This window comes from Ictidomys tridecemlineatus, chromosome 3, assembly GCF_052094955.1.
Source record: "Ictidomys tridecemlineatus isolate mIctTri1 chromosome 3, mIctTri1.hap1, whole genome shotgun sequence".
In the NCBI taxonomy this organism is placed as follows: domain Eukaryota; kingdom Metazoa; phylum Chordata; class Mammalia; order Rodentia; family Sciuridae; genus Ictidomys; species Ictidomys tridecemlineatus.
The window spans coordinates 39,747,764-39,761,605 of NC_135479.1; the positions used below are offsets into that span (position 1 = coordinate 39,747,764).

Consider the following 13,842-nt stretch of genomic DNA (forward strand, 5'->3'; position numbering starts at 1 on the left):
CTTTCTTCATTCTGGGCTAAAGGTCAGTAATGAAAAATAGAAAAATTCCAACACTAAAAAGGAAGCCCAATTGAATCTACCAAAAACAATAGGCCAAACAGGTAGAACAGGAAGTATAAGTCAAATTCCAGTATAACAGGTCTTACCAAAATACAACCCATGTGTAATCCAAAGATCCAGAATCCCAGCCAATATTTTATTAATTCCCAATAAAATTAGGATAATTTTTTTAAAAAAGATGTCACACTTATTGTTGTCCTCTCTTTCAAATGTCTCTTAGCCTATCCTTCATATTCTGGGTGGCCCAGTTTGTCTGGCATAGTCTGTTCTATGGTTAAGCACCAATGAGAACAGAGTCTCTGAAGGATAAGGAGACTTCTCCAAGAGGAGATAGGAAAGGGATTCCTACAATCTGTCTCCTGAGTCTGAAAGACTAGCAAGCAAAGTGCTCTAGAACAGCTCTGATCCTCCCACTCTACCTCAACCAGCCTCGGAGGCTACAGGTGCTACCACATATATAACTGGCCAAACTCCCTGCCCAAGTCATTTGTCACAGTAGACAAACTTGGCTGAAGGACTACAGTTCTTATATTCCAGAGTTAATGTGCACCTACGTGTTGAGCATGATTTTGCACAGCAACATGTACTTCAGAGATGTGATGGCCTTGGGGCTATCGATGGAGTCATAACCCTCAAATGCCTCATAAAAGTATGAGTATGCAGTTTTCCAGTCCTTCTCCTCTGCTGCATGGATAATACCTGGGCATTGAAGAAAAAAGGAATAAGATCCAAACAAAATAAAAAAACTATAAAAGATTAGCTGTATTAACCTATTGATAAGGTCAAGAGAGACTAAAGAGGGCTAGGGCTGGGGCTGGGGCTCAGTGGTAGCACGCTAGCCTAGCAGGTGCAGGGCCCTGGGTTCAATCCTCAGCACCACATAAAAATAAATTTTAAAAAAAGGTATTGTGTCCAACTACAACTAAAAGATAAATATTAAAAAAAAAAATTTAAAGAGAGAGAGAGAGAGACAGACACACTAAAGAGCCAGGCAGATCAGAAGTTTGAGGCCAGCCTCAGTAACTTAGAGAGACTCTGTTTCAAAATAAATAAAAAGGGCTGGGGATGTGCTCAGCGGTTAAGTGCCCCCGGGTTCAATTCCTGGTACCAAAAAAAAGCAATGATAAAGAACCTGCTTAAAGTTACAATCAACAGTGAAAGCTGGGATTAGAACCCAAGCTGTTTCTAGTCTCTCAGCTCAACCTCATATTAAATTCCCAAAGGAGTTAAGAGATCCAACTCAATGTGGATCCTAAAAAGATAAAGTGCACCATCTTTCTCCCATGCCTACCACCATCCTAGTTCTGCTTTCTTTTAGAGCCATTGGCAAAAGTCATTTACCCTCCATGACATCACCTACACAGGGTCAGAGAATTGACCCAAACACACCTAGGTAACTGAATAACTGTTATTGTGAACAAAACATCAACAATTTATTATCTTCATAATAAAACAAAATGAAACTTAGCACTGGGTCACTTTCTCTTATCATTTCCCAGTTCAAAATGCTTAGATCTCTTAATAGCCAGCATTCTCTTAGATCTGCAGTTAAGCTCAACACACACCTAAGCCTCAGCACCCTCTTTATTTTTAGCCTTTTCATGGAAAATCTGCTTAGTCTTCCCATCATAGTCACTATGTTTCCTGTCATAACGTCACTTTCCCTGTGCATACAGAAAATCTTTGCCCTTCTTGTACTGTGTCACTTTATGGGTTGTTTGTCACACTTCTTTCAGAATATCCAACAGGTTTTAGGAACATCCACTATGTTTGCAAAGAAATAACATTAACTACTTCAAGATAGTATAAAAAAAAAATCAAACTTAGAAAAGCTAAGGAAGCTTTCATAAGGGGCAAAAAAAAAAAAAACCAATTCCTTTATTTCTATCTCAAACACTTGTCATTAATGGATGTGCTTTTGCCTAGATGAAATCAGTGCATGTTATCTCACATAATGCCAAATCCATAAACTTAATTATACATGGTTAAGCAGTATTCCCTTAGGCTGATACTATAGTTCACTTTACCAATTCTCCACTGTTCAGAAGGTGGGTTTGTTCCCAATGAACCAACTATATTAAACCCACTATTACTTCCAATCTATTCCATCACTTGGAATAATATAAAAATTAGTTCTTTCCAGCTTGAGATGCATCTAAGCCCTAAAATTCTGCACTTCTTTGTATTAACTCCAACTGTCTAGTCCCTAATGAAGTTACAGACCTCTATCCCAATCATTTGTCTACCACAGTGCTTCCAACATTTTCACATCAAGATACACACAGAAGAGTACTTAGCACAGTAGAATATAAAGGTGAAGCTGTTCACATGTGGTCCCAAGGAATCAATGTTTTGACATACCTTTAACCCACCTACAACAAACCTATGGCACATGGAATGCTTGCTTACTGGGAATTTTGACTTAACCAATTACTGAATTAAGCCCTTTAACCTGCTTAAAAGGGGTACATTTTGAGACTGGAGGTATTAAATCTCTTTTCCATTACTCTTCTTTTTAATTTATATTTATATATACAAATAATCACCTTTTGAAAGTCTTTTTTGCATAATAGTATATTTGAAATATTATACATAAATTGAATAAGTATAACTTGTTCTAATTAGGATCCATTATTGTGGTTGTACACAATGTGGTTACATTGATTGTATATTTATATATGAGGATAAGAAAGATATGTTGATTCATTCTACTGTCTTTCCTATTACCAACCCCCTCCCTTCCCTTCATTCCCCTTTGTCTAGTCCAATTAACTTCTAATCTTCTCCTCTCTTGTTGTGGGTTAGCATCCATATCAGAGAGAATGTTCTGCCTTTGGCTTTTTTTGGGACTGGCCTATTTCACTTAGCAAGATACTCTCTAGTTCCATCCATTTACTGGCAAATGCTATAATTCCATTCTTCTTTAAGGCTGAGTAATATTCCATTGTGTATATACACCACATTTTCTTTATCCACTCATCTATTGAAGAGCACCTAGGTTGGTTCCATAGCTTGGTTATTATGAATTGAGCTGCTATAAACACTTAAGTGGCTGAGTCACTATAATATGCTTATTTTAAGTCCTTTGAGTATAAACCAAGGAGTAGGATAACTGGGCCAAATGGTGATTACACTCTACGTTTTCTAAGGAATCTCCATACTGCTTTCCAGAGAGGTTGTACCACTTTGCATTCCCATCAGAAATTTATAAGCGAACCTCTTTCCCCACATCCTCTTCAACACTTATTACTGCTTGTATTCTTGATAATTGCCATTCTGACTGGGGTGAGATGGATGAAATTTCAGTATAGTTTTGATTTGCACTTCTCTAATTGCCAGAGATGTTGAACATTTTTTCATAAATCTTCCAACCATTCATATTTCTTCTTCTATGAAATGCCTGTTCAGTTCCTTGGCCCATTTATTGATATGATTATTTATTTATTTATTTTTGGTATTAAGTTTTTTAAGTTCATTGTAAATCCTGGATATTCATGCTGACTGAGGTGCTGGTGATAAAGATTTTCTCCCATTCTGTAATATTTCTGTTCATGTTCCTGATTGTTTCCTTTGCTATGAAAAAGCTTTTTTTTTTTTTTTTTTGGTGGGGGGCAGGGACTAGGGACTGAACTCAGGGGCACTTGACCACTTAGCCACATCCCCAGCTCTATTTTATATTTTACTTACAGACAGGGTCTCACTGAGTTGCTTAGCACTTCACCATTGCTGAGGCTGGCTTTGAACTCCCAATCCTCCTGTCTCAGCCTCCTGAGCCACTGGGATTACAGGCATGCACCACTGTACCCGGCTACTATGAAAAACTTTTTAGGGGGCTGGGGTTGTAGCTCAGTGGTACAACACTTGCCTCACATGTGTGCAGCACTGGGTTTGATCCTCAGCACCACATAAAAATAAATATTTCATGTTCATCTACAACTTAAAAAAAAAAAAGGAAAAGGAAAAGCTTTTCAGGGGACTCCAATAAATATTTTTTTTAAAGAAAGCTTTTTAATCTGATACAATCCCATTTATTTATTCTTTTTTTTGAGCTCTTTTCAGTTTATTGCATGAAGGAGTTACATTAGTCCAAGTTAAAAACGGACCCCACTGGTTACATTATACAAGCTGTGAGGTTTTTAAACTTGTGACAAGGGACAGAAGGGCAATTCTACTCGTTGTAAGGAAACCCTCACTTAAGCTTCAGTGAGCCACAAGTACTTAAAACCCATGAATCTTCAGCTGATTGTCCTTAGCCAGTCCAATCAATACCGGGAACTGGCATATGTTCTTGTGCTGGTCACCCTGTAGCTGAATTACTTCTCTGTATTCTGGATGCTCAATTACAGTACCATTGCAGGCAAATTTCTTCCTAAATGCCTTCACTTAAAGAAAGATAGTTTCTTTCTATCATAATCATCAGTGATCCCTTGAACTGTAGTAAGGTTCTTCCTGCCATTTTTCTGTTGAATTCTTATATGGATAATAAATCCTCAGTGCCAGCAGAAAGCAGGTCATCACCCTTACTTGCATCGGCAGAGGGGAAAGAATGGAGGTTCTGAATAGCAGACATGCAATACAATTCCTTTTCCTTTGCGGAAATGGCTACAGAAGGTGTTTCCAGGAGGGGGGAACGGGTGTCAGGAAGTGAGGACGCTCCAGGGCGAGGCTGCTGAGACTTCGGTGGCAGCTCAGTAAGTAGGCCCATCTATTTATTCCTGATTTTACTTCTTGCACTTTAAAAATCTTATTGAAGGACTGGGGTTGTGGCTCAGTGGTAGAGCACCTGCCTTGCACATGTAAGGCACTGGGTTCGATCCTCATCATCACATAAAAATAAATAAAATAAAGATATTGTGTCCAGTTACATCTAAAAAAAATAAATATTAAAAAAAAAAGATTTTAAAAAAATCTTATTGAAGGGCTGGGGTTGTGGCTCAGTGGTAGAGCACCTGCCTTGCACGCATGAGGCACTGGGTTCGATCCTCAGCACCACATAAAAATAAATAAAAATACTGTGTCCATCTACAACTAAAAAAAAATTTTTTAAAAAATCTTATTGAATAAGTCGGTTCCTAAGCTGACATGGTAGGGAGTTAGGCCTACTTCTTCCTCTAGTAGGTGCAGAGTGTCTGGTCTAATGCCTAAGTCCTGATCCATTTTGATATCAAAAGATATCTTGTCCATTTACAGCTGAAAATATTAATTTTTGTAAAGTGTGAGACAGAGGTTCAATTTCATTCTACGACACATAGATTCCCAGATTTCCCAGCATCATCTCTTGAAGAGGCTATCTTTTCTCCATGTATGTTTAGGCACCTTTGTCTAGTATGAGATGAATGAATTTTCGTAGGTTTGTTTCTGTCTTCTAATCTGTTCCACTGGTCTTCATGTTTGTTTTTGTGACAATACCATGCCATTTTTGTTACTATCCCTCTATAGTATAATTTAAGGTCTGGTATTGTGATGCCTCCTGCATCACTTTTCTTGCTAAGGATTGCTTTGGCAATTCTGGGCCTCTTACATTTCCAAATGAATTTCATGACTACTTTTTATATTTCTATGAAGAACATCATTGGAATTTCAATAGGAATTGCATTTAATCTGTATAGCACTTTTGGTAGTGTAGCCATTTTGACAATATTAATTCTGACTATTCAGGAACATGGAAGGTCTTCCCATCTTCTAAGGTCTTCTTCAATTTCTTTCTTTAATGTTCTCTAGTTTTCACTATAGAAGCCTTTCACCTCTTTTGTTATATTGATTCTCAAATATTTTTTTCTTCTTCCTCTAGTAGGCACAGAGTTGAGGGTATTGTGAATGGGATAGTTTTCCCGATTTCTCTTTCAGCTGATTGATTGATGTACAGGGAATCAACTGATTTATGGGTGTTAATTTTATATTCTGCTACTTCACTGAATTCATTTATGAGTTCTAGAAGCTTTCTAGTGGAGTTTTTTAGGTCTTCTAAATATATGTAGTCGGCAAATAGGGATTGTTTGAGCTCTTCTTTTCCTATTCAAATCACTTTAATTCTATTACTCTTCTAAACTAGAGACAGCTGAAGGAAAATGTGTCCCTCTCTAAAGTCATGGAAAGCCCCTAATGGAACCCAGCAAAATTAAGCCAGGTACAGTGGTGCACACCTGTAATCCCAGCAACTCAGAAGGCTGAGATGCAGGAGTGCAAGTTAGGACCCTCAGCAACTTACTCAGCAAGGCTCTAAGCAACTTAGCAAGACCCTGTCTCAAAAAATAAAAAGGGCTGGGGATGTGGCTCAGTGACAAAGTGTTTCTGTGTTCAATCGTCAATATCAAAAAATAAAAAAATAAAGAAATAAAAAAAATAAACAACAACCAATTATTAATGCTGCCAAACTAAATAAGGCACATCCCCACTGAACCACATCCCTCAGGACAGAGCTAGGAGCTAACAGATCATACCCAAAATAAGTCTAGTTAAAAAAAAGTTGCGGGGGTGGCCTGGGGTTGTGGCTCAGTTGTAGAGCGCTTGCCTAGCATGTGTGAGGCACTGGGTTAGATTCTCAGCACCATGTTAAAAAAAAAAAAAAAAAGATACCATGTCCATTTACAGTTGAAAATATTAATTAAATAAAACGCCCAAGAGCTGACATATTGTTCTCTCCAACACATTAGTAAACAAAGGCCATGTTTTTATCAGGAATATCATGGTAAGCATGAAGTTTATTTATAGAAAAACAAAAAACTAGACTCACTTATTCAACACAAACATTAATAAGCACCTGCCGTGCTAGGGTTGTGGCTCAGTGGTAGAGCGCTCGCCTAGCACACATGAGACACTGGGTTCAATCCTTAGTACCCTAAAAATAAATAAAGATATTGTGTTCACCTACAAATATATATATATCGGACTGGGGTTGTGGCTCAGCAGTAGAACTCTCATATTGCACGAGCAAGGCCTTGGGTTCGATCCTCAACATCACATAAAAATAAATAAATAAAATAAAGGTATTATATCCAACTATAACTAAAAAATAAAATATTTTAAAAAGTAAAAAAATAAAATTCTCTCTCTCTCTCTTTTGGTAGGAAAATCCAAAATCAAAGAGGAAGGTACAAAGGAGGAAAGGAAACATCTGAACTAGATCCAGATGAATACATGAGTTTGCAATGAATGCGAGGTAAAAGAGAAAATTTTAAGCAAAGAATCAAAATATAGACAGAAGCAGGAAGTAACCTGGAATACCCAGAGACCATGAAATCTTTCAGTGACTAAGACTAAATTCAGAGGTTAGGATGAAAAGGAAAGGATGCCTTCCTTTTGAATATCATGTTAAAGTAACATTTACTTTAACCACTAGAGATTTTGCGGGGGCAGTCCCAGAGATTGAACTCAGGGGCGCTCAACCACTGAGCCACATCCCCAGCCCTATTTTGTATTTTATTTAGAGACAGGGTCTACTGAGTTGCTTAGTGCCTCACAATTGCTGAGGCGGGCTTTGAACTCTCGATCGTCCTTGTCTCGGCCTCCCGAGCCGCTGAGATTACAGGATTGTTCCACCAAGCCCAGCATTTTTGGAAAATTTTAAACAAGGGAATTACAAAACAGATTTGGTTTCAAAAAAAAATGACATTAAGGCCAGATGAGGATGGATTAGAAAAAATGACTAGCGACAGTTACAACAGTAAAAGACAATTAAAGCCTAATTACCACGATGTTAAAATAATAAAAAGAGCAAATATGGAGGCAGTTTCAAAATGATCTGCTAACCGACTGGTATGAGGGGAAAAAAAGGAAAAGAGTCAAAAATTACTCTGATTATGAAAGCTTGAACAACTAAGTCAATGATGCCATTAACAATGAAATGAAATCCAGAAATGACAGCTGGAGAAGGGAGTTGGATGTTAAGTTTGAATGTTAGTTTTTGATAAGTTCCCACTGAGATAGCAATAGGATAGTTAGGTATGTATATCCTTTAAGCAGCTAGAATTTTAGATCTAGTATTTAGATCTAGAGAGGGAAGCTACTAGAAATCTAGATGAGGAGACCAATAATGGCAGTAAAACCATGAGAGAATATAGGAGTAGAGAGAAAACAGGAAAAATAGGAAGGGAAATAAAACTAAGAAAGAAACACTGAGGAACAGCCACAGTTAAAGGGCAGTTGGAAGGAAAAGAAAATGGCAACATGGGGCCACAAATAATAGTCAAAGGAGGCAAACCAAGAAGATGGTGATGTCAAGGAAGTCTAGGGTTCAACAGGGCTGAACCCTCATCCCCAAAAGTCAGAGATTATAAGGGAGTTGACTTCTTCAAGGAATCAGCTGAAACACAAAGTAAGGCACTCAATAGGAAGGGAACAGCTGGTTAGAAAGGTAGCCTTCTAATTGGTTTCTTTGAGTCAAATCAGCCCATCTCCAGCCCCAAATCCCAATCCTTCCATACCTAAGACAAGATGAGCTCTAAGAAAACACATCCCAGGAATAGCTATGAGGGTTACCTGACTGCATGTCCAAGGTGGCCTGCAATTTAGGGGGACAGTAGATGGCATTTGCTGTGGTTCGAGCAGAGGTTAAGGCAGCTCGAGCTTTCGGCAGATTGCTCAGGGCATGGTATGTTTTGCTTTCTAAAAGTTGTACTTCCACCAAAAGGGCTTTGTCATCCATCTTTTTCAACTCCCGCAGCAACTGAGAACCTGGAAGAGGAAAAAAATGTATCTCTTTGTTAACCATAATCTTAATACCATATTGCTGAAAAATCTCATTCTCTCACCTTAATAACACTTGAGATAAAGAAATCTGCCTGAACTCAAAAAAGTTACCTTTAGAGCCCTTGAAAGAATTGTTTTCCTCTAATGTGCTACCTTCCAAAAAAGAAACACACATCTCATTGAAACTATTCTGCTTCCCAAGGACAGTATTGAAGCCAAGAGCCCTCTAAGCTCACTCCTAAGATTTAAATATAGTGGGAACCTCTACCCATAAAATACTAAAACTAGTTATGCAGTTCAGACACAGACTTGACCTCACTCATTCCCTGTCCAGCAATCATAAGACTATACCAGAAACACTAGGCACTGGGGCTGTTGGGGAAAGTAAAGAGTTCTGGATATGCCAGTATTCTTCATATAAATATGCCTAGTTCCCCCATCCTGCATGAGAATATCAAGAACCAAAAGATTTATGCCACAAACAAAAATTAACTAAAAACAGACCAAAGAACTAAAACTTCATAAAAATAAAATAAAGGTATTGAGTAAAAAAAAAAAAAAAAAGCTTTAAAAACAAAAAAGGTGAAAAAAATAACCCACAAAATAGCAAAAAATGTTTGCAAATCATAGATCTGGTAAGGGACTTGTATCCAGAGTAAAACAAATAACTAACTCAATTTTTAAATGTCCAAAGGATTTAAACAGACATTACTCCAAAGACATACAAATGAGCAACAAGTACATGAAAAGATGTTCAACATCATCAGCAATTAAGGAAATGCAAATCAACACCATAATGAAATACCAGTACATATATATAGGAGAACTAAAATAAAAGAGAGATGGTATTGATGAGGATGTAGAGAAACTATAACTCCGCTTATACATTGCTAGTGATAATGTAAAATGGTACATCCATTTTGGAAAACTCCTTGACAGTCCCTCAAAAAGATAAACAGTTACCATGTGACCTGGCAATTTCACTTCTGGATATACACACACACAAAAAAAACATATCAGGGGCTGGGGCTATAGCTCAGTGGCAGAGCACTTGCCTAGCATGTGTGAGGCACTGGGTTCGATCCTTTGCACCACATAAAAGTAAATAATAGAGGCATTCTGTCCATCTACAACTACAAAAAAAAAAAAAAAAGAAAGAAGGAAAACCATATCCACCTGAAACCTCTTCACAGCAGTATTCATAATAGTCAAAAAGTAAGAACAACTCCAAATGCCACCAAATGATGGGTAAAATGTAAAACACCCAATAGACTATTATTAAGCAATAAAAAGAAATAAAATACTGATTATGCTACAACATAGATAAACCTTAAAAACATTATGCCAAGTAAAAGAAACTTATCACAAAAGACCACATGTTATACAATCCTCCAGTTGCCCAGTTGCCCCGTATGTACACTAAGTATGTGTAGAGAATTATTAGAGAGTGACTGCTAATGGGCACAGTTTCTTTCTGGGGTGATGAAAAAACATTCTGAAATTAGATAGTGGTGATGGTTGCACGACTTACTGAATATACTAAAAAACCAATGGCCAGGCATGGTGGCACATGCCTATAATCATAGCAAGCACTGGGGGCTGAGGCAGAAGAATCCTGAGTTCAAAGCCAGACTCAGCAACTTAGTAAGTCCTAAGTAACTCAGCAAGACCCTGTCTCTAAATAAAATATTTAAAAGGGCTAGGGCACTAGTTGTTGAGTGCCCCTGGGTTCAATCTCTTGTACAAAAAACAAAAACAAAAAAACACAATGAATCATATACTTTAAAAGAGTGACCTATTTGTTTAAAACATATTAATTGCCATTTCTGACAGATTAAATATTGGCAATCTATTCAAATTAATAGATCATAAAGGCCATTTTCTTCTGTTTGGGGAAAATAGTCCAGATCTACCCATTAATAAAAACTAAGCAGCAGGGAAAGAGTTCAGGCTACACAGGGAATGCCTTCAACTGGCCCACTTTGGCCTCCAAATATATTTGCAATCAAAATTCACTTTTTGACTTTTAAATAGATTGTAAGTACAATTAAAACCAAATGTAGCATATGTAATACTTTAAAACATTTTCAATGTAAATATTAAATCTGGCGAGGTGCAGTGGCACGCACCTGTAATCCCAGCAACTCAGGAGGCTGATGCAGGAGGATCATGAGTCCAAAGCCAGACTCGGCAACTTAATGAAGCCCTAAGAAATTTAGCAAGAACCTGTCTCAAAAAATAAAAAATGAGGGGAATGTGACTCAGTGGCTAAGCACCCCTGGGTTTAATCCCCAGCACCAAAAAAAAAAAAAAAAAAAAAAAAATTAAAAATTAAGTCTGAAATTTAATAGGATGCTATATACAAAACAGAAATATTGAAAAGAACTTCAGCTACTTCAATGGAATGGATTGTTCAAATTCAAGGAAACAAAAACTGACATGTTTGTTCTCTAACAATTTCTCATAACTTTCAAATAGCATTTTTCCATGACAAATTCCATAAATGTAAACTACCTTGAATCCTCAGAAGTAGGTAGAATATAAATTATTAATAGTTAATTAATAAGAATAGCCAGGTTTAGAATATAATCATTTAGCTAACTAAGATGTCTTATTAATTTCTACCAGTTTACTTACCCAAATGCAATGCTTCCTGGTACCTCTTGGTATCAAAGTACAAAGACACCAGTCTTGCCTAGGAAAGAGAAAAGGCATTGACTGAAGGAAGGAGAAAAAAAAAAAAAAAGCCACAGAAAGAAATCAAAGATCAACAGTCACAGAACTGTTACTGTTGAATATCCATGTCCTGATGATAAAATGCAGCATAACAAATGATCCAGACCCCAGTATTGTCTCCTATTATTGCCAAAGACTGTTAACTTTACCATGTTGCTGCTTTAGCAAGTTTGTCTCAAAACTTCAACCAGGGCAACTCTCAGAAATGAGACAACTTTCAGTGACTTATTTCAGTGATAATCTTTTAGTAAATGGATAACACAAAGTTGTTGAAGATGCTTTTGATCAGGATGATATTACTTATATTCACTAATGTCTGAGAACTGAAATCAGTGCTAATGTGGATACATACCTCCAAAGCTTGGCGTAAGAAAGTCCTTTTCTCTGATTTGGCCCATTCAATGCACTCTAAACACAACTCGACCTGCAATGAAGACAGTACATGCAACATTATATCCTCATATTCTTCCAATCAACTATGCTTTGGAGAACAGAAGAGCTTTAATTCCTCCTTACGAATTACCCACATTGCTCTATTAAGTGTCTGATACACAGTGTCTCAAATATATAAAGGGTACATCATAATAGAAAATCAACTTGGTATTTTACACATAAAATCTCTTTTGTGTTTAAACTGCTCTTTTGGAAAAGAGCTTCCTCTTTAAGACTCTTCTAGCTAGGTGCAGTGGCACAGACTACTCAGGAGGCTAAGGCTAGAGGATCCAAGTTTGAGATCAGCCTCAATTATCTTAATAAGATCTCAAAATAAAAATAAAAAGAACTAGTTCAATGACCAGTACCAAAAAGAAAAGGAAAAAAAAAAAAAAAGACTCTTCTAGGATCCACCCAGAACTCTCCAAAACACATGTAGCCCTATAGTGTGTATTTTGGGGGAAAGCTTAGAATTTTTTTTTTTTTTTTTTTTTTAATATTTATTTTTTTAGTTCTCGGCGGACACAACATCATTGTTGGTATGTGGTGCTGAGGATCGAACCCGGGCCGCACGCATGGCAGGCGAGCGTGCTACTGCTTGAGCCACATCCCCAGCCCCGAAAGCTTAGAATTTTTAAAGCCAAAATTTCTCCCCGAATAGTTGGAAATAGTAATGGCAATGTGCATTTGTGAATATACTGGCAGTAAAGGAGAGATGTTCTCAGCCTACTCACAAATGCTGGTTCTTTTCAGATTCTAAGTACGACTAACCAATTCATCATCACCCACAAAGCAAACAGATACAGTAAACTTAGCTTGTGTTAAAGGAGTTAAAAAAAAAAAAAAAGCATAAAATTTAAAAGGGCTCTTAAGCTTTATTTAAAGGAACCCTGGAACCTCCAGTTCTGTCATCCAAGCAGTAATGTAAGATACAAAGTAACTGATACAAAACCATGTTCTATGCTAGCCTAGCAGACCATCAGATATCTCTGATAGACCAGGTTTGACAGAGTACCTATGAAGTACTACAGATATTATGTCACTTCCACTACTATGAGTTTTTTATGAAGATTGCTAATTAGATCATAAGGGGGGGAAAAAACCCTCAATTTTCCAGAAAATTAAGTGCTAATATACTATTATAAATTCAAAATTCTCTTAAGAGACCCAGGGACTCAGGAGGCTGAGGGAGGAGGATCACAAGTTCAAAGCTAGCCTCAGCACCTTAGCAAGGCCCTAAGCAACTTAGTAAGATCCTGCCTCAAAATAAAAAATTAAAATGGCCTGGCAACTTAGCTCAGTGGTAAACTACCTCGGGGTTCAAATCTCAGTTCCTAAATAAATAAATAAATCGGCCTTTTGCCTTTAGATCCTAAATTCAAGCTCAGCAATAAACTAATGGTATTTAGATGATTCACCACTAAGATTCAATGAAATCTTTACATACTCCTCACTGCAGCCCTCTAGTGGCTAATCTCATAAACATTCTACAAAAATAAGAACCCAAAACTAAACCAAAAGCAAGGCAATCAAATTTCGGAGTTTTGAGGTAAGTTCTTAAAAAACAAACTCAAAGTAATATCTCTGTTCATAATATATGGAACTGAAAATATTTTAACAAAAAAAAATACAAGAGTCTTAAGTCCCACATGCCTAAGAAATGCCTATTAGTTTTACTCAAAGAGCTTTTTTAAATGACAAAAATGGATGCCTGGAACTATATTAAGTTACACTTCAATAAAACTATGAAATATATATCTAACTAAGAAATACATAATTCTACCCCAAGATTTCACCTACTTTAATTTCCCTGATAGTCCAGATATTTTCCTTTCTTGTGCTGGGGTTGGAACCCAGGGGTGCTTTTCCACAAGATTCATTCCCAGCTCTTTTTACTTTTCATTTTGAGTCAGGGTCTCACCAAAT

The 13,842-nt window shown here is 37.1% G+C and overlaps 1 protein-coding gene and 1 pseudogene across 1 annotated transcript in view; both read right to left on the bottom strand.

Annotated features, from left to right (window-relative positions):
• Psmd11 (proteasome 26S subunit, non-ATPase 11) overlaps positions 1-13,842 on the bottom strand; it is a 36,874-nt gene that overhangs the window by 7,694 nt on the left and 15,338 nt on the right. Inside the window, exons 4-7 of the mRNA XM_005327780.5 lie at positions 11,837-11,908; positions 11,386-11,443; positions 8,539-8,733; positions 615-759 (exon numbers count right to left, since the gene is read on the bottom strand). Coding sequence (XP_005327837.1) covers positions 615-759; positions 8,539-8,733; positions 11,386-11,443; positions 11,837-11,908 — 470 coding nt within the window. The remainder of the gene's footprint in view (positions 1-614; positions 760-8,538; positions 8,734-11,385; positions 11,444-11,836; positions 11,909-13,842) is intronic.
• On the bottom strand, positions 724-8,532 carry LOC144376115 (eukaryotic translation initiation factor 1 pseudogene; annotated as a pseudogene).